The following is a 19,733-nucleotide window of genomic DNA, read 5'->3' on the forward strand; positions in this document are numbered from 1 at the left end:
TGAATGACTGACAGCAGATGCTTTTCAAAAAGTGAGCATTTAGAGCAAGTAAGCAGGAGAAAGCAAATAGGCACAGGACTGTTGAAGTAGGAAGGAGGACACCACTGAGTAAAGAAAGGAGAGGAGGGAGGTTTTCGAGTCATTTACCTTTTAGCTGATAGTTGTCTGTCTTCCCCTAGCCATTTAGAGGTTCTCGTAACTAGCCAACAGGTGGAACATCTTTACAGCATGCCATATCCTGGAGCTAGGAGAGTAATTTCTCTTGGCCCATTTTAAGTAGACCAGGGGTCTGGGATCCTTACCTTACTCCATGGTGTCTCTTGATGAGTGGATCTGAGAGCATCGAAAATGTCTAGCATTTATATTAGAATGAGATTCTCAGAGCTATATTTAAAACCACTAAAGTTAGCGCCTGCTCAAACCTTAAAACACTAATTTAAAAAATCATCTTAGGGCTTCCCTGTTGGCGCAGTGGTTGGGAGTCCGCCTGCCGATGCAGGGGACACGGGTTTGGGCCCCGGTCCGGGAAGATCCCACATGCCGCGGAGCGGCTGGGCCCGTGAGCCATGGCCGCTGAGCCTGCACGTCCGGAGCCTGTGCTCTGCAACGGGAGAGGCCACAGCAGTGAGAGGCCCGCGTACCACACACACACACACACACACACACACACACACACACAAAAAGAAATGTGTTTCTACAGACGTAAGTCTATAAGCGCAGCCTGCTCCCCACCCCTGGATCACACCGGGAGATCTCGCTCTCCCATTTCCTGATTTTTGCTTCTCCTTCTGCTATTTTCCCCTTTTCTCTCCAAGTCTCCATTTGTTAAGCCAATGCCAGGGGCTGCTGCCCTTGCTCTTTGGAGAGAGGTGATGACGCACTGTCGCTAGGATAAAGCTGTGCCCTCCCAAGTACGACAGTGGTTCCCTGGACACAGTTTTATTTTCGTTTTCAATTATTTATTTTTTTGACACATACTATTATGTTCGTTTCAGGTACACAACATAATGATTCAACACTTAAAGGCTGTTTTTAAGAGGCTGGTTCTGTGTCGTCAGGCTCCTCTTTTCCAGCATCAGGAAGTTGCTGATGATTCACGGGAGGCTTGGACCCCCTGCTTTGTTCCATCGCTGAGCCACTCCACGCTTCATGAGGTTGGGGGGTCAGTGGACTGCAAACACTAGAGGCCAGTGTAAGAGTGTGCTGGACGGAGCAGGCAGGCATCCGTTAAAAAAGAAAGAAAAACTGGCTGTTGCAGGTTATATGATCGTTTATCTAAAAACCCAAGAGGTCAACTGAAAACTATTTAGACTGAATAAGAGGGTCCATTACGGTGACCAAACACAAGTATACAAAAAGTGATCATGCTTTAGGAAACCAGGCTTCAAGCAGCATTTGACTTACAGCTGTAAGGCAATGCTTATTTTAATTGGCCAATATTACAGCAATTGTTGGAGAAAGAATGGAGAAGATGAATGCAAACAGAGAATCTAATAATAAAATTCCTTCTCACCCTAGAGACAAAGCAGATGGATTTTTTAGTGAAATACAACCTATAAAAAATACAACTTTGGCAGTTTCATTTTTCAGATTTGGAGGCATCTTGTGATTGTCTCATTCAAGGATAGTAAGCCTGTGACAATCCTGGAAAGCCCCTATATCTCTTGTAACCCTCGCTCCCATCCCAACAGACTGCATTAGTTCCTAGGGCTGCCATAACGAAGTACCACAGACTGTGCGGCTTAAACAACAGAAATGTATTTACTCACAGTTCTGGAAGCTAGAAGTCAGAGATTAAGATGTCAGCAGGGTTGGCGTCTCCTGAGGCCCAGATCCTTGGCCTGTAGATGGCTGTCTTCTCCCAGAATCTTCACACGATCTTCCCTCTGTGTGTGTGTCTATATCCAAGTTTCCTCTTCTTAAAAATAAGAATACCAGTGATACTGGTTTAGGATCCTCCCTAATGACCTCATTTTATTGAATTACCTCTTTAATTACTCTTATTTAATTACCTCTTTAATTTACCACATTTTAAAGTACTAGAGGTTCGGACTTCAAATTCGATTTTTTTTATTGCAGTATATTTGATTTACAATGTTGTGTTAATTTCTGCTGTACAGCAAAGTGATTCAGTTATATATATATGTACATCCTTTTTTATATTCTTTTCTATTATGGTTTATCCCAGGATATTGAATATAGCTCCCCGTGTTATACAGTAGGACCTATTGTTTATCCATCCTATATGTAATAGTTTGCACCTGCTAATCCCAAACTCTCACTCCATCCCTCCCCCACCTCCCTCCCCCTTGGCAACCACAAGTCTGTTCTCTATGTCCGTGAGGGACTTCAACATTTAAATTTAGGGGGAAGTGGGGGGACTCAACTCAGACCATAACACAGACCTAGGATAAGTTTAGACATGTAAATTTAGCTACAGTATATGTGACAGAAGTTTGGGAAAATACAATTCCAAAATTATTTTCTATATACCAGTTAACCAATTTGAAAATATAATGGGGGAAAATTTCATTCATAATAGTAAAACAAATACATAAGCAAATAAAAATAAGAACTAAGTTTAACAATTAACAAATAAGACTTACATGGAAAAAATATAACTATGTGTTTATAACTATATAAGTGCTTAACTATAACTTAACTAGTAACTACACACACACGTCTATACACATACACATACACACACACACATAGGTAGCCCAAATTTAGCTAAAGTATATTTGACATAAAATACACTTAAGAATGCAGGCTTGGGATTACAGAATTTCAAAATTGTTGTCCTAATACCAGCATTCACCAATTATAGAATATAATGGGGACATAAAAAGAGACTTGAACAAATGGAAATATATATAACTTTATGACACATTCTGGGATAGGAAGACTTAATATTGTGAATATGACCATTCTTCTCCCAAATATAAATTCGATGCAATCATAATCAAAACACAAAGTCTTTATGAAGGTTAACAAAGTGATTTCAAACTTCATCTGGAAGAGAAAATGTACAAGCATAATTAACATAAGATCAATGATGGGGGCATCCCTTGTCCAAACAAATAATAAAACATACTATAAATCAGTACCAGTTAATGCAGTGTGGTGTTTCTATAGGTATAGATAAAAAGATCAATAGAATAAAATAGACAAAACTGAAACAGACCCATTTTGTGTGTAATTTAATACACACTAAAAGTCAATTCAGAAAGATGGGAAAAGAACCAATCATTTAACAAATGATAATGTGCCACTCATCATCCGGTTGGAAACATAAACATAAAATTGGATTTGTAATTTGTGAACCAAAACCAAAAAATGACAGATGGATTTAAAGCCTAAACAGACCAACAAAATTATAAAAGTTTTAGATGAAAATATAGAACACGTAATTTGCTGATTTGTGGCAGAGAAGGTCCATCTAAGGGGATATAAAACCCAGATGCCATGAAAAAAATTACTGAAAAATGTAATTGCTAAACATTTGTTGTATTTCTTAAAGAAAGGCACCATTAGCAAAACTAAAACACAAGCAAAGGATTAGGAGAAAAGTCTGCAGTATATATAACACCCAAGAGCTTATTATCCAGAACATATTAAGATTCTACTATAGTAAGGCAATAAGAAAAAGAACTCAATTTTCAAATACAAATGGCTAATAAAAACATAAGATGCCCATCCTCAATAGTAATAAAAGGAATAGGAATTGAAATAGCATAATGAGATCCCCCTCCCAGGTTGTAAAAATTGAATAGATTAGTCACGTCCAGGACTGGTGGGTGGGAAGAAATGCGTAGGCTCCTGGGCTCCCAAAGAAAGTAGAATTGGTTGTAAATAGGAACAGCTTTGTTGAATTGGCAGCATTAATCAAAATTGCTGAATATCATGGCTTTGGCTGAATAATTTCATTTTTATCTACGTATCTGTGTTATAGAAATACTCATGGGCATAAGGCTATCTGGATAAGGACAGTTATTGCAGCATTTTTTTGTAAAGGAGTTTTTTAAAACAACCAAAGTATCTATAAACAGGAGCAACATTTGAACTATGGTGCATCATTACCATGAAATACTTTATAGCTAGAAGCGTCGGGGACATGGAAGGGTATGTTTATTATTTTTATCATTTCCTGTCCTATATAGTTCTGTGGTGGTTTAAACTATTTTTTAATGGATTAATTAATTTTGAAAAAAAAGGTCTTTTTGAAATAAAAGGAAACACAGGTGGAGTAGCTGAGTGCAACCCTCATTAATGTCAACTCTCTTCATATGTGGTGCCTTTTGGTCTCTCTCTCTCTCTCTCTCTCTCTCTAGTAAACAAGCAGCAGAGGCTTGTGGGAAAGAGCTGCTGAAGGATTCTGGGCTCTCCTTGTGTCTGAGGCTCCCGAGGATTCGAAATGTTCACGCCAGCCTGCGTTCAGCTTTTAAGGATTCATTACAATTTTAGCTGTTTTCTTTTCACGGCTACTTCTACGGCAGCCACCTACTCCTCCCGACTCCTTCAAAGGGTGGAACAGACTGTGTGTTCCCTCTCTCCGTGGAATGGGCTGCAATTCCGTCCACCTGGCTGTTTTGCCATCTTAGCTCTCTGTTATCAAGCCTATCAGGTAAGTCACAAAGGACTTGCCTCCCGTCTTGGGAGTTTCTGAGGAGTGACTTTATGGTCAGGGGGCCCTGTTGGAAAGCTTTCACTTCTAGTGATTTCAACAGCTCATTTTAACCGGTAGAGTGAGGGTTCGACCCAGAGACATGGGTGTCAGACAAAACCTGGATTAAGACTTCCTACCAGTCTGCCTTTGGGCCGCCTCATCCATAAAGTGGGGCTGAAACTAACCACACCAGCCTCCCTTGTAGGTTTGTTGTTGATACAAGGAACAAGAAATGCATGTTGGGGGTTTTAAGCTCTGTGTGGAAACGGTAAGTTCCTAATTAATGAGTATTACTTTCCAGAAACTGGTGGTAGATGCAAAATTTAATAAGACGCATTGTTTGCCCTTGAACTCAGGAGGGTGCAGGAGGAAGAAGCACAACCAGATTCACCGCTAAGTCCTGCATTTTGTTGCAGCTGCTACCATGAAGTATTTGTACTAGGGAAGTGCTTAGCCCTGCCCGGAGCAGGTGAGGTCTGAGCTGAGCCTTGTAGGATGAGCTCGGCCAGGGGTTGGGGGTGGCGAGAGGGCAGGCAGGTGGTGGAAGGAGGAAGGGGACTCTTGGCGGCAGAGGGGGCAGCAGGAGCAGTGGACCCCCGCGGGCGCTGGGCCGAGGGCGCCGGGAGCGTGCTGTTGGTGTGAAGGGCAGGACCGGGGAGCTGTAGATGCCTCCACCTCCCAGCCCCGGGGCCGGAGAACTCTGTAGGGGGAGCCTTTGAAGGGTTTTTAGTTGGGTTAGAGTTTTTTGAGAGTTGCATTTGAAGATCAGTCTAATAGCTGGAGAAAGAATGGATTGAGGCGCAAGGAGGGGCAGGGAGACCAACCAGGAGGCTGTGACCCCTTGCTGATGACAGACGGTAACATCGTGAGCCGGGGCGGGGAGGGAGGGATGATGGCAAAGTGCGGCGGCCTTGACTCATAGCCGGCAGGGAGAGCCCGCAGGACGTGGGGGCGTGTGGAGTGAGGGACAGGAGCTGCAGACCGAACCCCAGGCCCCAGCACAAGAGGGAAAGCCAAGGTGTCAATTTCTCGGAGTCCGGAGGGGCCCCTGATGCTCCAGCTTGGATCTGTTTTCTGGCACAGTCCCTCCTGAACGCTTAATCGAGTCGTATGTAGGGCAATGGGACTTCTGAATAAAAGAGGAAGGAGAAATTTCTCCAAAACCTTCCAGGCACCGGGGAAGGAGCTGGCCTGCCGTGGGCCCCTCTGAAGGCAGAGCAGCCTCCCCACTGAAGCCCCAGGGCTCTCACGTCTCAGCTGCAAGACAGACGCCGTGTCCAGCAGGTACAGGGCTCGGTGCAGAGCCGGGACAACCGAGGGCAGTGGTCTTGTTAGTGAGAGCCAGTGAGAGACCTGCTGGGAATGAAGAGAAATACTTAAGGGGCACTTTTTACAGACAGAGCATTATAGCTGCACTTGAGCTGGTGGGCAGAGCGCTGGTGATGTTTGGACAGCTGCGGTTAAATGTGACCCCATCAGTACCCGCAGGATTGCGCGGGGCCTGCTTGAAGTTGGTAATTTCGTGAAACGCCGAGCGTTGGGGGAACTCGATGAGTGGCTGCTATAATTGACATTTCGCCCTCGCCCTCGGCGCCGGGAAAAAGCGCAGCGCTTCATGACTCCGGCAGGGGGCAGGAGAGGTTACATTACACAGAATTTTTTTTAAAAAAGGAAAATCCCCAAACTTTCCCCCCAAATCTGTTCTTCCTCATGAAACCGAATCCTCCAGCTGCGGCGTCCCAGGCGCCCGCCCCTCGCCCGCCGCCTCCCCTGGCGCCCCTGCCCTCGCCCTGCGCTTTCCGCGCGCCTCGGACCTGCTGTCCCCCGCACCTCTGCCCCACCCCTTGCCCTGAAGATGAAGGTCTGGCTGCTGCTGGGTCTTCTGCTGGTGCACGAAGCGCTGGAGGACGGTGAGTTGATCCCGGACCCCCACCCCGCCCCCAGCCCTCGTCGTCCTCCAGGTCTTCTAACTTTAGACCTTCCGAGGCCCAGCCCTGGAGCCACTCCCTACTCCGTGCACCTGCCCCCCACCCCCAGGAGGGTCTCCTTACCTCCCTCTCTCCACCTCCCCTCGGAGCCCCTGGGACGGTGGCAGCTGCTCTGACCCTCAGGATCCCCACCAGAAGCGCTCCTGCGCTCCTGGAAAGCTCTCGGCAGCCGGCAAACGGAACAACCCCAGGCAGCCCCTGGTCCAGCCCCCAGTGTCAACGTGTCTGTCTGGGAGCGGCGGATCGTTTCCACCTCCGCGCGGCGTTCGCCCCGCTGCTCGTGAGGGCGAGTGCCACATAAACTGAGCCTTTTGCAAAATTCGAAGAGTCCTCCTCCCCCATCTGCAGTCCTAGATTCGTTTCATAAACCAGCGTGGGCTTGAATCCTGCGAGATGTGCCTAAGTCTTAGACCAGATAGTTCTGGGTATCAGACCTTCTCCAAACGACTCAAAAACCCACCACTGTTACACTTCTTATCGGATTGGAGGGGAGAAGATGAAGGACATGGATTTATGTACACCATATGGGGGCCCTTGTGCCGCTGAACTTTTTTGAATGTGTGCCTGTCCTGGGCCCACCCTGTTGTGTAGACTCACAACCACAGGGCCAGACTTCATTGTGTGCGTGTGTGTGTATTGTTGTATTTCTATGTCTATTATCTATATTTCTGTTGCCATTTAATTGTTTGGTTGGCTCCATTATTTTTCGATTGGTGTTATTCGTGCAGTATATTTTGCATCTGTTACATCCTGGTATCCTGAAATCTCCCTTGGAATTCTGCTCTGCAGTCACTATTTTTGCTGGTTTTGGTTGAAAAGCAGCTTTTGCTGTTATGCAACTTCCCGCTGGGGCCAGCTCACCCTGGCTCACATCTTTCATCCACTACTCAGTCCTGACCAGTTCCTTTCTTTCCCATGAAACTAGAAGCATTGGCCAGAAAAAGACCACATTCTGGTTTGCAAAGTCCAAAATGGTTGTGGGACTTGAAGTTGAATGTGAGGCTCCTTAAGCCTAGAGCCTTGCTGGATAAAGTGTAGGCAATGCTTCTCCTGGGGAGGGGCGGGGAGGAACAGGTCCTCTTTGCCTAGAGAGCAGTTGGCCTGAGTTCGCGGTGTAAAATACAATATTAAATTGCTCCTGGCAGGTCCTCGTATGTGATCGCTGAAGTGATGGAAATGTAGTATTTGGTATCACTTTTTGAATAGGGCAAGAGACGGTCAGACAAAATAATTTCAAGTGGCCCATTCGCTTGGTTACACAGTTCACCCAAGATGCCTGCCGCAGGGGCTCGGGGGGCAGCCTCAGCCTCTGCCTCCTGAATCTCTCCCAGCTAATGTGTGCCCAGAACATGATTACAAACAGCTGCCTGAATCAATTAGCATCTGTTTGTCAAACGTAATTTATACAAACGGTATAGATTTATGAGACACAAAGTTGAACACAGACTGAATATTTTATAAGAAATAATTGATAAATTTTAGATGTGATAATAGCACTGTGGCTTTGATTTTAAAAGTAAAAAGTAAAATATATAGTATAAACTATTTGTGAACAAAATATTGAACACATAATTAGAAAAGTAAATCTGCTTCAGTAAAGTATAAAAGTTTTTCTAAGCCTGTTAAGAATGTTTTCTCGGGTTTGAGTTAACATGTGGCTGGCTGGGACCAGGAACTGAGAGTGGCTTAGGTGGGGTGCCCTTCCAGTGCCAGCCCCGATTAACAAGTCGGAATATGGTGCATTCCTGGGTCATCCCAAAGCACAAACTGCAGACACAGGCCCATGACTCAACTTCTCCCACTGCCTTTCAGTCTTTCCGCTCACTTCTAGGAGAGGTTTTCTAATAGTAAAAGAATTCCCTGTAAGCATATACTGGGTGTACATCTGCTCTAACCCAGCAAAGTTTGCCTGGCTTCATTCTAAAATGCTTTAAATGTTTAGAAGTAATGTTATTTCTTCTCATGAAGAGTGGGAGTTGGAAGGGCATGCCACTCCTGTGGCATGAAAGTGAGGCATGAAAACGGTTAATAGAAGGCCCAAGATGCCACTTACAGCCAGATGTGGCTCACGGCACCTGATTTTCAGCATTTGTGTGGAATACATGCCACTGTGTTTGTTGATACGGTGCTGCCATTTTTACATAAAAGAGTACAACATCGCAGGTCCTTACCAGCTTTTGTTATCTACATATTTTTACCCAGTGTTGGGAGCAAATGATGAAGTATAAATATTGATTTGTTACTGCTGTTTTGTCAATCTCACGCCACACCCTTGATAATACTAATCTTCAGTCTAACGTGGGCTTATTTTCGGTCCTGCGAAGGTTCCCTTTCTGGGGAAACTAAAGAGGTTCATTATGATGTGAGGGCAAAACAGCCTGATCTCTAAGAAGGTAAGGGGAGTGACACTGAAAATGAGTCTCTCACCAGCACTCGGTATCACTATTGTGACTCAATTTATTCCTTGGATAAAGGATAAAAATTAGTTCAGAAAACCTTATAATGAAAAAATTGTAAAAACTCTCATTGTTCACAAGTGCAAATAATGAATGTTTTGAAGCATTTAGGATCTTGGTCTGTACGTTTGACATACAAAATCATCTCTGATTCTTAGAGCTGAAAAAGAGAAAAGTTTAGGGGCGACAGAGAGACTGGGGCAGTGTGCCAGCCAGAGCAGTGAGAGGAGTTCTGAGGACTGACGGCTGCCCCTGTACAAGGTTATAAAGCCCTGCCCTTGCGGTGCTCTCACAGGAGAGGGCAGGTAACAAGTAAAGGTAACATTTCAGGAACTGATAAGCGGCGTGAAAAATCAATAATCAGGATGTATTCGTTCCCTAGAACTGCTGTAACCAAGCACAAACTAAGATGCTACAGGTTCTTAGTTCTCACACAGTCCTGGAGGATAGGAGTCAAATCAGGGTGTCAGTAGGGCCATGCTGCTGCTGAGACCTCGGGCCGAATCCTTCCCTGCCTCTTTCTAGCTTTGGCGGGCGGCCGGCGATTCTCAGTGTCCCTTGGCCTACAGCTGTATCTCCCCGATCTCTGCCTCTGTTGTCACTTGGCCATCTTCTCCCTCAGTGTGTGTCTCCATCTGGCATTTTCCTCTGTGTGGAAAGGACACCGGCTTATTGGATTAGAGCCCACCCTAATGACATCATCTTTTTAAAAAAATTTTTACTGGAGTATAGTGTTTCTACTGCACAGCAGACTGAATCAGCTGTACATGTACATATAGCCCCCCTTTTCTGGATTTTCTTCCCGTTTAGGTCACCACAGAACATTGAGTAGAGTTCCCTGTGCTATACAGTAGGTTCTCATTAGTTATCTATTTTATACATAGTATCACTAGTGTATATATGTCAATCCCAATCTCCCAATTCATCCCACCCCCCCTTTCCCCCTTGGTATCCATACCTAATGACCTCATCTTAACTTGATTATGTCTGCAAAGCTCCTATTTCCAGATAAGGTTACATTCACCAGTTGCAGGGGCTAGGACTTCAATGTATCTGTTTGGAGACACAGCTGAACCTATAAGATAGGGTAAGAGGATGGAGAGGGCTGCCGAGGGCAGTGTGCGTGGGGTTCGGATAGGAGGGTCAGAGGCCAGCTGAGAGGGAGGAAGCAGGTGCTGCTTGTCTGGAAGAAGAGCCACGAAGCCAAGGGCATGAGCTTCAAGGTGTCCTCGTGGTCACTGTGGCTGAAGGGGCATGAGAAGTGAGACGGGAGTTGGCAATGCCCTGTCAGGTGTGGGAAGACTTAGGGCTTTATTCTAAATTAGATGAAAGTCACTGGAGGGTCTCCAGCGGAGAAGCGCCCATAGTCTAACTTATATTTTCAAAGGTAGGAGTGCTTAGGTAGAAGCCAGGAGCCTGCATAGGGGGCTCTTTTAATAGTCTAGGTGAGAGTGGTTGCAGTGGGTGTAGGGAGTAGAGCCTGGGTTCGGGGTCTATTTTGAGGGCAAAGCCAAGAGGGTTTGCTGCTGGGTTGGACGTGGCTTTGTTAAGAAAGAAGAGAATCCTGTGTGACTCAGGTTTATGTTCTGAGCAACTGGGTGAATAGAGTTGCCATTTGCCGATAAAGGGACACCGGGGAAGGAGCTGATTTGAAAGGGCATCTAGGGCTTCCCTGGTGGCTCAGTGGTTGAGAGTCCGCCTGCCGATGTAGGGGACGCGGGTTCGTGCCCCGGTCCGGGAAGATTCCACATGCCGCGGAGCGGCTGGGCCTGTGAGCCATGGCCGCTGAGCCTGCGCGTCCGGAGCCTGTGCTCCGCAATGGGAGAGGCCACAACAGTGAGAGGCCCGCATACCGCAAAAAAAAAAAAAAAGAAAGAAAGAAAGGGCATCTAGAGTTCAGTGTGGACACGTCCAATTTGAGATGCCCACTAGCCTTCCAAGTGACACTGAGTAAGCGACAGAATATTCAGATCTGGATTTAGAGGCAAAGTGAGGACAGGAACAAGGCAACTCTCAGCGTATAAATGCCGTTAGTGCCAAGGGGACTGGTGAGGCCACTTAGAGACTGAGGAGTTGCAAGGGTTCAGCCCTTTGGACTCAGGCAGGAAAGGAAGATGAGGAAGGCTGCCTAACGGACCGAGAACCAAGACAGTACCATGTCCTGGAAGCCAAGCGAATAAAGTGTTTCGAGAGAGTGGTCATTTTGCAGTATATATAAATATGGGATCATTACGTTGTTCACCTGAAACTAATATGTTAGTTGAGCTGTCAGTTACATCTCAAAAAAAAGCACGATGAACTGCGTTCTGATGGATGCTTAGAAAAAAATCGTATCAATCTAAGGTCTTTATCCTGAAATAGAAGTATCTAATCTTAGAAGTTGCTCTCATAAGAAAATGATACTTTAAGCAATGATATTAAGGGTATTTTGGAGCGGGGTTCCAGAACGGGTAGGGAAAAGAGGCTTTCATCATTCTACATTTTTACCTCCCGACTGTCATTGCTTTCTCAACTTCTCGTATTTGTTCTTGGAAAAGTATATGTGTTCCTATGGGGTGTTTCATGAGGAATGGAAAAACGAGAGTGGGGTGTCCCAGTTTATACAACTGGTTAGGGGAACCCCTGAGCTACCCAGCAAATTTCTAGTGTGGATATTTAGATGCTGCTCTCAGGTCAGACCTTTCCCCTTAACTGCCCATGGAGAGAAAAAAGCAAACCGCTTCAGATCTTTGATGTGGATGGCTGTGTTTACAGGGAATCCGTATCTAAGCAGCTGTCAGTGATTCTTCTAATGAATTTATTTTCTCCTCCCATGCAGTCTGATAGAATTAGAGAGGTTAATAGTCAGGTCACCTGTATTGAATAAGCTTTGATTGCAGTCAATCCTCAGCTGATGCTGAAGAATTACAGTCCGTTGCCCTAGGTACTTCTGGTTGTGCAGCATTTGCTCATTCATTTCGGAGACGTTTTTTGACCAGCATCTCTTCACTTGGGAATTGTAATGTATGCCTTGGAAAAGCATCTCCAGCCCTTCCAGGAAGGTTGTGCCCTCATCCCGGGCATCAAGTTCTGTTTGACTTGGAACTCCTTGTCAAAGCCCGTGACCTACCAAACAAAGAAACCTCTTAGATAACGGTGCTGTGCCTGAGATTCATGCAGATAAAGTGAAAATGCTGATCTTGAGTGAATTGAAAGCCACAAGACGAACCAGAAGAGACGCTAGATCTGGTTTTTCACTGCCGCCTTAGTAACCTTGGGTGAGCTACTTGGCATCTGTGGTCTCAATTTTTCACCTGTAAATTAGGAAAAATAACGAGCTGCTTTACCTCCATCACAAGTTTATCATGGAGATCACCCTGAGACTTTACGAGACAACCACAAAACAAGCAGCACCTCGCTTGCTCTTACTTACTGAGGGTCAGACACTGGTCTCAGCATTTTAAACATATTAACTCGTTTAATCCCCACAGCAATCCATGAGATAGTCATTATTACCATATAATTCTCAATCTACAGATGAGGAAAGTAAGAGAGAGGGTAACTTCCCAAGGTCACACAGTAAGTCAACAATGACTTCAGGACCTAAAGTCTGTAATGACATTTAATGGTTTGTGACTTTTGTCATTTATTTCTCTAAAATATACTGGGCCATAATCTCAAAAATGCAATGGTGATGGACTTTCACTTTTGTATATCTACATTGTGAATGCTTAAATTTTTTTAGGCCTTTGGAAAATAACTAATTTACTTAGTTAGCCTGAAGAGTCATTCTTTGAAAAAGATAGACATGGGATTGCGGAGTCGCTCAGTCCTAGGACTTGTCCGTGGGACCACTGGTCTGGCTCCTTGGACTGTGTGTCGCCACTGTTAAACCATGGACCAGTTCCATGGCCAGGCAGCTGGACCGACTGATGGGCCTATTTGGTCAAAAGGTCAAATGGTTTTTCAGGGATGATAACACATTTGAAGGCGTAATACCCATAACTAGTTAATCCAATATTGCTGAGTAGCATCACCACACGGGATCTGAGAGCTTAGAATCAGGGAAACTGCGTGGGCTGCCTAAATTCCCTAGGATTTACAAACTGTTGTTGTCATTTCCAATAGCTTGAATTCCTGTTCATGATGAAGAAAAAACGCCAAATTAGACATCAATCCAGAGGTCCATGACTCTCACAGGCATAGTTTTTTTTTTTTTTTCTTAGTATGTGGGCCTCTCACTGTTGTGGCTTCTCCCGTGGCAGAGGCGCAGGCTCCGGACACGCAGGCTCAGTGGCCATGGCTCACGGGCCCAGCCACTCCGCAGCATGTGGGATCTTCCTGGACCGGGGCACGAACCCGTGTCCCCTGCATGGGCAGGCAGCCTCTCAACCACTGTGCCACCAGGGAAGCCCTCACAGGCATAGTTTGACCGAAATGCTTGCAGGGCACAGATGACTTGGACAGCATCATGGTAGGCTTTTAATTTCTGCCTTAAGAAAGAGACAGTGACTTTTACCTATTGTAGCAGTGAGGCTTATGCTTCACAATTGATGTTGCTGGATTAGAATATTTCTGTGGGTCTAATATGTTCCCAACGATTACAGTGCTCTTCCTTCTGGGAGGTTGCGGAAATGTGTGCATGGGCACCCCTGCCCAACCCCATCTGTCATTAGAACGCTGGGCATAAATTAACCAAATGTGCAGGGTCTGGGGAAGTCTTGACAAGCAGCAGGTATTGGGACTCGCCTTGGAGACTAGGGCTCAAGGGCACAGTCCCGCTCCCCAGAAGGACTGAGAAGGCTCAGCAGGGCCCGTGACCCAGAGGAACCAGAGTAGAGGAAGGGTGGGAGATAAGAAGAGAGACACAGGGGCTTCCCTGGTGGTGCAGTGGTTGGGAGTACGCCTGCCGATGCAGGGGACACGGGTTCGTGCCCCGGTCCGGGAAGATCCCACATGCCGCGGAGCGGCTGGGCCCGTGAGCCATGGCCGCTGAGCCTGCGCGTCCGGAGCCTGTGCTCCGCAGCGGGAGAGGCCACGACAGTGAGAGACCCGCGTACCAAGCAAAAAAAAAAAAAAAAAAAAAGAAGAGACTCAGACCCCGGGAAAGGAGAGGTCACAGATGGACCTGGAGTCATGGAAAGGCTCCCGGGGCTCAGGCACGACGCAGCCACACCCAAAGAAGGCCACGAGCCAAGGACTTGGTGTTGATACTGAGCTCACAGTGGGGTTGGTTCCAGAGTCTGAGCAGGGCTGAACCAAGAGTGGAGGCCAAATGGCTCCTGTTTCAAAGGGCAACACTCCAAAGAAGCCAAGTTCATCATTACACAGTTGAGTCCACGTCAGCTGAGTTTTGGGACAAATCATCAGACTGTGGCTCCATGAAGCGCTCACCAACTGCACACGCACCAGTGAACAGCCCAGATCAAGACACAACGGTCCTGGCAGCCCCTCTCCTGTCCCCTCCTGGCCATCCCCAACCCTCGCAGGAAAGCCACCGCCTGACTCCTCACCTCAGAGATTCAGACCTGAAGTTTCTAAAAAATCAAGTTTCTAACATTTATAAATCCGGAAACCTGCATTTCTGCCATCCTGGGAGGAATCAGATCCTGGAACCCTGGACACTCGCTCCCTCCAGGCAGCTGTCCCTTCGGGAGGGCGTGGCCTCTCCAGGCCCACCTGGCTCACCTCATTTTGTCACCAGCCTGGTCTGTGGTTGCACAGAGCTTGCAACACTTGCCTTTTTCTGTCTCTTGATCCCAATTTCAGTGTCTCTGTACTCTTGACCATCCAAGCCCTTTATACATCAAGGTAACATTAGATAAATAAATACGAACATCAAAGAGGGAAAAGAATTTTCTCCTGATTTATCATATTTCTCCATTTTATACAAATGCCCTGTAATTCCCTCAACTGGCCAAGGTTTGTGTAGTTATCTATTCAAAATATCTACAGGCTGTTGATCCTCATGTAGTGAAACGGGGGTCAGGAGACCTGAGTTTTACTTTCACATCCTGTCACTAGCCAGCTTTGTGCAATTTAACTTTTAAGGCCTCCTTTATTATTTTTTAAAATGTATAACATGAGGACCTTAAACAATCTCTCAGGATCTTGTAAGTTTGGATGTTTTATAATTCTGTGGGCTTATAGCAAGGTCACCTTGGAGCTGATGCAGACAGTGGGGCAAATGAATTGCTAAGTCTCCTTCTCTTTGCTGGGTGGATACAGCATATGGCCGTGCGGGCTGGGTGGACAGCTGAGATTTCTGGAACCCAGAGGTATTCCAAGGGCAGGGCAGCATTGTCTGTAGAGAAGGGAAAAACAGCGGTAAGAAAATGGACTTAAAGGTCATCAGTTCTTACCACCATTTGCCAGCAATTCTCAACAATGTTGGTGATGAAATACTCCTCCCCCCAGTGTATTTTGTTGGCTAAATTCTAAACCTTTGCTAAAGTTACCATTGAGTTTTAATAATGTATATGTATGCTTTAAATGAACACAGGGTTAGTACTTATTTCTTACTGAGTCTTGTATTCTCCATGGATGTTGTCCGCCCTGACACACACAGGCACCACAGTACGTACTCATTTGGGAGAAAGTTTGTGATGGTTTGAAATCTTCTGAGTGTGCTTGCAGTGTAGCCTGTGTCTCCGCTCCCTGGAGACTACATATTCCTGGGTTTAAACAATTGGTTCAAAATGAACAATGACAGCACTGAGATGGCAAGGACCAGAAACAGACCTCGAGAGGCTTCAGGTCCACCATTCTGGGTACCACCTTAGAGCTGGTGAGACTGAGTGTGAACCACAAGAAAAATTCAGTTACTAATTGGTTTAAAGCTAAAGAATGAACCAAGAAAATAATGATTATTCCTGAAAATAACTTTGACATAGGAGGAGAGGGATATTAAAAACGATCTGTTTCAGGGGTTGAAGACTCTGGGTATGTTAACCACCAAAGTCCATTGTTCTCTCCTCATGTTTGTACCAGTTACGGGTCAACATCCTCCCAAGAACAAGCATCCAAAGGAGCCCGGAGAGAACAGAATCAAGCCTACCAACAAAAAGGTGAAACCCAAAATTCCTAAAATAAAGGACAGGGACTCCGCTGATGCAACACCAAAGACACAGTCTATAATGATGCAAATGACAGATAAAGGTCGCTTTCAGAAACCCGCTGCAACCCTGAGTCTGATGGCAGGGCAAACTCTAGAGCTTCGATGTAAAGGGAGTAAGATCAGATGGAGCTATCCCGCGTACCTTGACACCTTTAAGGACACCCGCCTCAGGTAAGCCTTTTCTTTTACTTGTGTTGGCTCAAGGATTTGGTTTCGTACCTTTGCTTAATATCACCTTGTGTCTGACATCTACCATTTTACTCTAGCAGATTATAAAAATGGAAGCTCATTGAGCAAAAGCCATTGGTTTTATTGCTTCACCCAGTTAAAAAAAAATTATTGCAAATCTTACCAACATTGTTGAAACAGTGAACTCTTAAAGGAAGCCGTATGACAGCCGTAATTAAAACTGTGATGTATAGAGGTAGAGATTTAAGACTTCGTACTGTAAAAAATAATGGACTCAATGCTTTGTCATTTTTTAAGTAATTGTAATGAAAACTGACTAATGGGAGATTCCTATGAGCAAGTTGACCAGAGGTGAATTGCTTTTGACCTTTTCAACTTCTTCTGATTTATTTTTATTTTCCTAAGTACATGGCTTTTATATTCAGACGCATCCGTTGGTAAAAAGCTAAAGATTTTTCATGTTTGAATGAGTACCTTCAGGAAAAGTGGTTAAGATGATGATTATGAAAACTATGAAAGGCAAGGAAGCAGAGCATGTTTTAGAGGGTGCCAGAAAGGGCCTATGGCGTTAGGGGGTGTTTTCCTGCGTATCTTTGGGGAAGCCCCCTAAACTCCCTCTCTCAGTTTCCTCTGGCAAAGAATGAAGGGGATTGGTCTGTGTGCTTCCTAAGTTTCTTTCTAGACCTTTCTTCATATGAAAGGTCAGGATATTCTTCATATGATTCAGGATAGAGAAACAGCGGAGATCGTCTGTTTGGGATGATTGGAATGGGGAGAAGAAAGAATGTGGATCTCAGGCATCCATCCCAAATGCTGCATGTTCAAAAGAGATTCATATTTCCACACACACTCCACCTGCTTGGGTCTTCATCTCCCTCAAGGACACCACCATCCACTCAGCTGCTCAGCCTGAAAACCGGGGAGCATCCTTGCCTCTTCCTCTCTCCCTCACTCCCCACATCCAATCAGTCACCAAGTTCAGTCACTTCAATTTCCCTTCCTTCCTTCCATTTTTATTGAAGTAGAGTTGATTTACAATGTTGTGCCACTCTCTGCTGTACAGCAAATTGACTCAGTTATACACATAGAGACATTCTTTTTAAAAATTCTTTTCCATTATGGTTTATCCCAAGAGACTGGATATAGTTTCCTGTGCTATACAGTAGGACCTTGTTGTTTATCCATTCTAAATGTAATAGTTTGCACCTACCAACCCCAAACTCCCAGTCCATCCCTCTCTCTCCCCCCTCCCTGTTGGCAACCCTAAGTCTGATCTCTATGTCTGTGAGTCTGTTTGTTTTGTAGATAGGTTCATTTGTGTCATATTTTAGATTCCACATATAAGTGATATCATATGGTATTTGTCTTTCTCTTTCTGACTTCACTTAGTATGATCTCTAGTTGCATCCATGTTGCTACAAATGGCATTATTTCATTTTTTATGGCTGAGTAGTATTCCATTGTATGTATGTACCACATTTTCTTTATCCATTCATCTGTCAATAAGCATTTAGGTTGTTTCCATGTTTTGACTATTGTGAATAGTGCTGCTATGAACATAGGGGTGCATGTATCTTTTTGAATTATAGTTTTGTCCAGGTACATGCCCTGGAGTGGGATTGCTGGATCATATGGTAATTCTATTTTTAGTTTTCTGAGGAACCTCCATACTGTTTTCCATAGTGGCTGCACTAACATTCCCACCAACAGTGTAGGAGGGTTCCCTTTTCTCCACGCACCCTCCAGCATTTGTTATTTGTAGACTTTTTAATGACAGCCATTCTGACCTGTGTGAGGTGATATCCCATTGTAGTTTTTTTTTAACATCTTTATTGGAGTATAATTGCTTTACAACAGTGTTGTTAGTTTCTGCTTTATAACAAAGTGAATCAGCTATACATATACACATATCCCCATATCTCCTCCCTCTTGCGTCTCTCTCCCACCTTCCCTATCCCACCCCTGTAAGTGGTCATAAAGCACTGAGCTGATCTCCCTGTGCTATGCAGCTGCTTCCCACTAGCTATCTATTTTACATTTGGTAGTATATATAAGTTTATGCCCATTGTAGTTTTGATTTGCATTTCCCTAATAATTAGTGATGTTGAGCGTCTTTTCATGTGCCTACTGGCCATCTGTATGTCTTCTTTGGAGAAATGTCTACTGTCTTCTGCTCATTTTTCAATTGGGTTGTTTGGTTTTTTTGCTGTTGAGTTGTGTGACCTGCTTGTATATTTTGGAGATTAAGCCCTTGTTAGTCACATCACTTGCAAATATTTTCTTCTACTCTGTAGGTTGGCTTTTCTTTTTTTTTTAATGATTTCCTTTGCTGTGCAAAAGCTCATAAGTTTGATTAGGTCCCGTTTGTTTATTTTTCTTTTTATTTCTATTGCCTTGGGAGGCTGACCTAAGAAAACATTTGTACAATTTATATCAGAGAATGTTTTGCCTATGCTCTCTTCTAGGAGTTTTATGGTGTCATCTTATGTTTAAGTGTTTATACCATTTTGAGTTTATTTTTCTGCATGGTGTGAAGGTGTGTTCTAACTTAATTGATACACATGCAGCTGTCCAACCTTCCCAGCACCACTTACTGAAGAGACTATCTTTTTCCCATTTTATACTCTTGCCTCCTTTGCTGAAGATTAATTGACCATACGTGTGTGGGTTTTTTTCTGGGCTCTCTGTTCTTTTCCATTGATCTGTATGTCTGTTTTTGTACCAATACCACGCTGTTTTGATTACTGTAGATTTGTAGTATTGTCTGAAGTCTGGGAGACTTATGCCTCCTGCTTTGTTTTTTCCCTTAGGATTGTTTTGTCAATTCTGGATCTTTTATGGTTCCATATAAATTTTTGGATTATTTGTTCTAGTTCTGTGAAAAATGCATGGGTAATTTGATGGGGATCGCATTAAATCTGTAGATTGCTTTGTGTAGTATTGCTATTTTAACAATATCAATTCTTCCAATCCAAGAGAATGGGATATCTTTCCATTTCTTTGAATCCTCTTTAATTTCCTTTATTAATGTCTTATAGTTCTCAGTCTTTCACCTCCTTGGTCAGGTTATTTCCTAGGTATTTTATTTTTGTGTGTGTATGATTTTAAAAGGTATTGTTTTTTTACGTTCCCTTTCTGATATTTCATAGTTAGTGTAAAGAAATGCAACTGATTTCCGAATGTTAATCTTGTATCCTGATACTTTGCTGAATTCATTTATTAGGTCTAGCAGTTTTTGTGTGGAGTCCTTAGGGTTTTCTGTGTATAGTATCATGTCATCTGCATATGGTGACAATTTTACCTCTTCCCTTTCAATTTGGATAGCTTTTATTTCTTTT

General features: G+C 44.4%; 1 protein-coding gene and 1 long non-coding RNA gene across 3 annotated transcripts in view; one reads left to right on the forward strand and one right to left on the reverse strand.

Moving 5' to 3' along the window:
• Positions 1–975: 975 nt before the first annotated feature.
• On the reverse strand, positions 976–6,891 carry LOC117195646 (uncharacterized). The gene is made up of 3 exons (XR_007474553.1): positions 6,718–6,891; positions 1,770–6,022; positions 976–1,203 (listed from the first exon to the last, which is right to left on the reverse strand). It is a non-coding gene; the product is annotated as an uncharacterized LOC117195646 (long non-coding RNA).
• The window catches only part of PDGFRL (platelet derived growth factor receptor like), a 47,580-nt gene continuing 34,173 nt past the window's right edge, over positions 6,327–19,733 (forward strand). The window contains exons 1-2 of one of the 2 annotated variants that reach the window (XM_033400648.2): positions 6,327–6,576; positions 16,080–16,377. In XM_033400648.2, the coding sequence (XP_033256539.1) occupies positions 6,522–6,576; positions 16,080–16,377 (353 nt within the window). In that variant the 5' untranslated portion in view covers positions 6,327–6,521. The remainder of the gene's footprint in view (positions 6,577–16,079; positions 16,378–19,733) is intronic. The other variant, XM_004277179.2, reaches the window with a different exon arrangement.

This window comes from Orcinus orca, chromosome 21 (assembly GCF_937001465.1).
Source record: "Orcinus orca chromosome 21, mOrcOrc1.1, whole genome shotgun sequence".
NCBI lineage: Eukaryota > Metazoa > Chordata > Mammalia > Artiodactyla > Delphinidae > Orcinus > Orcinus orca.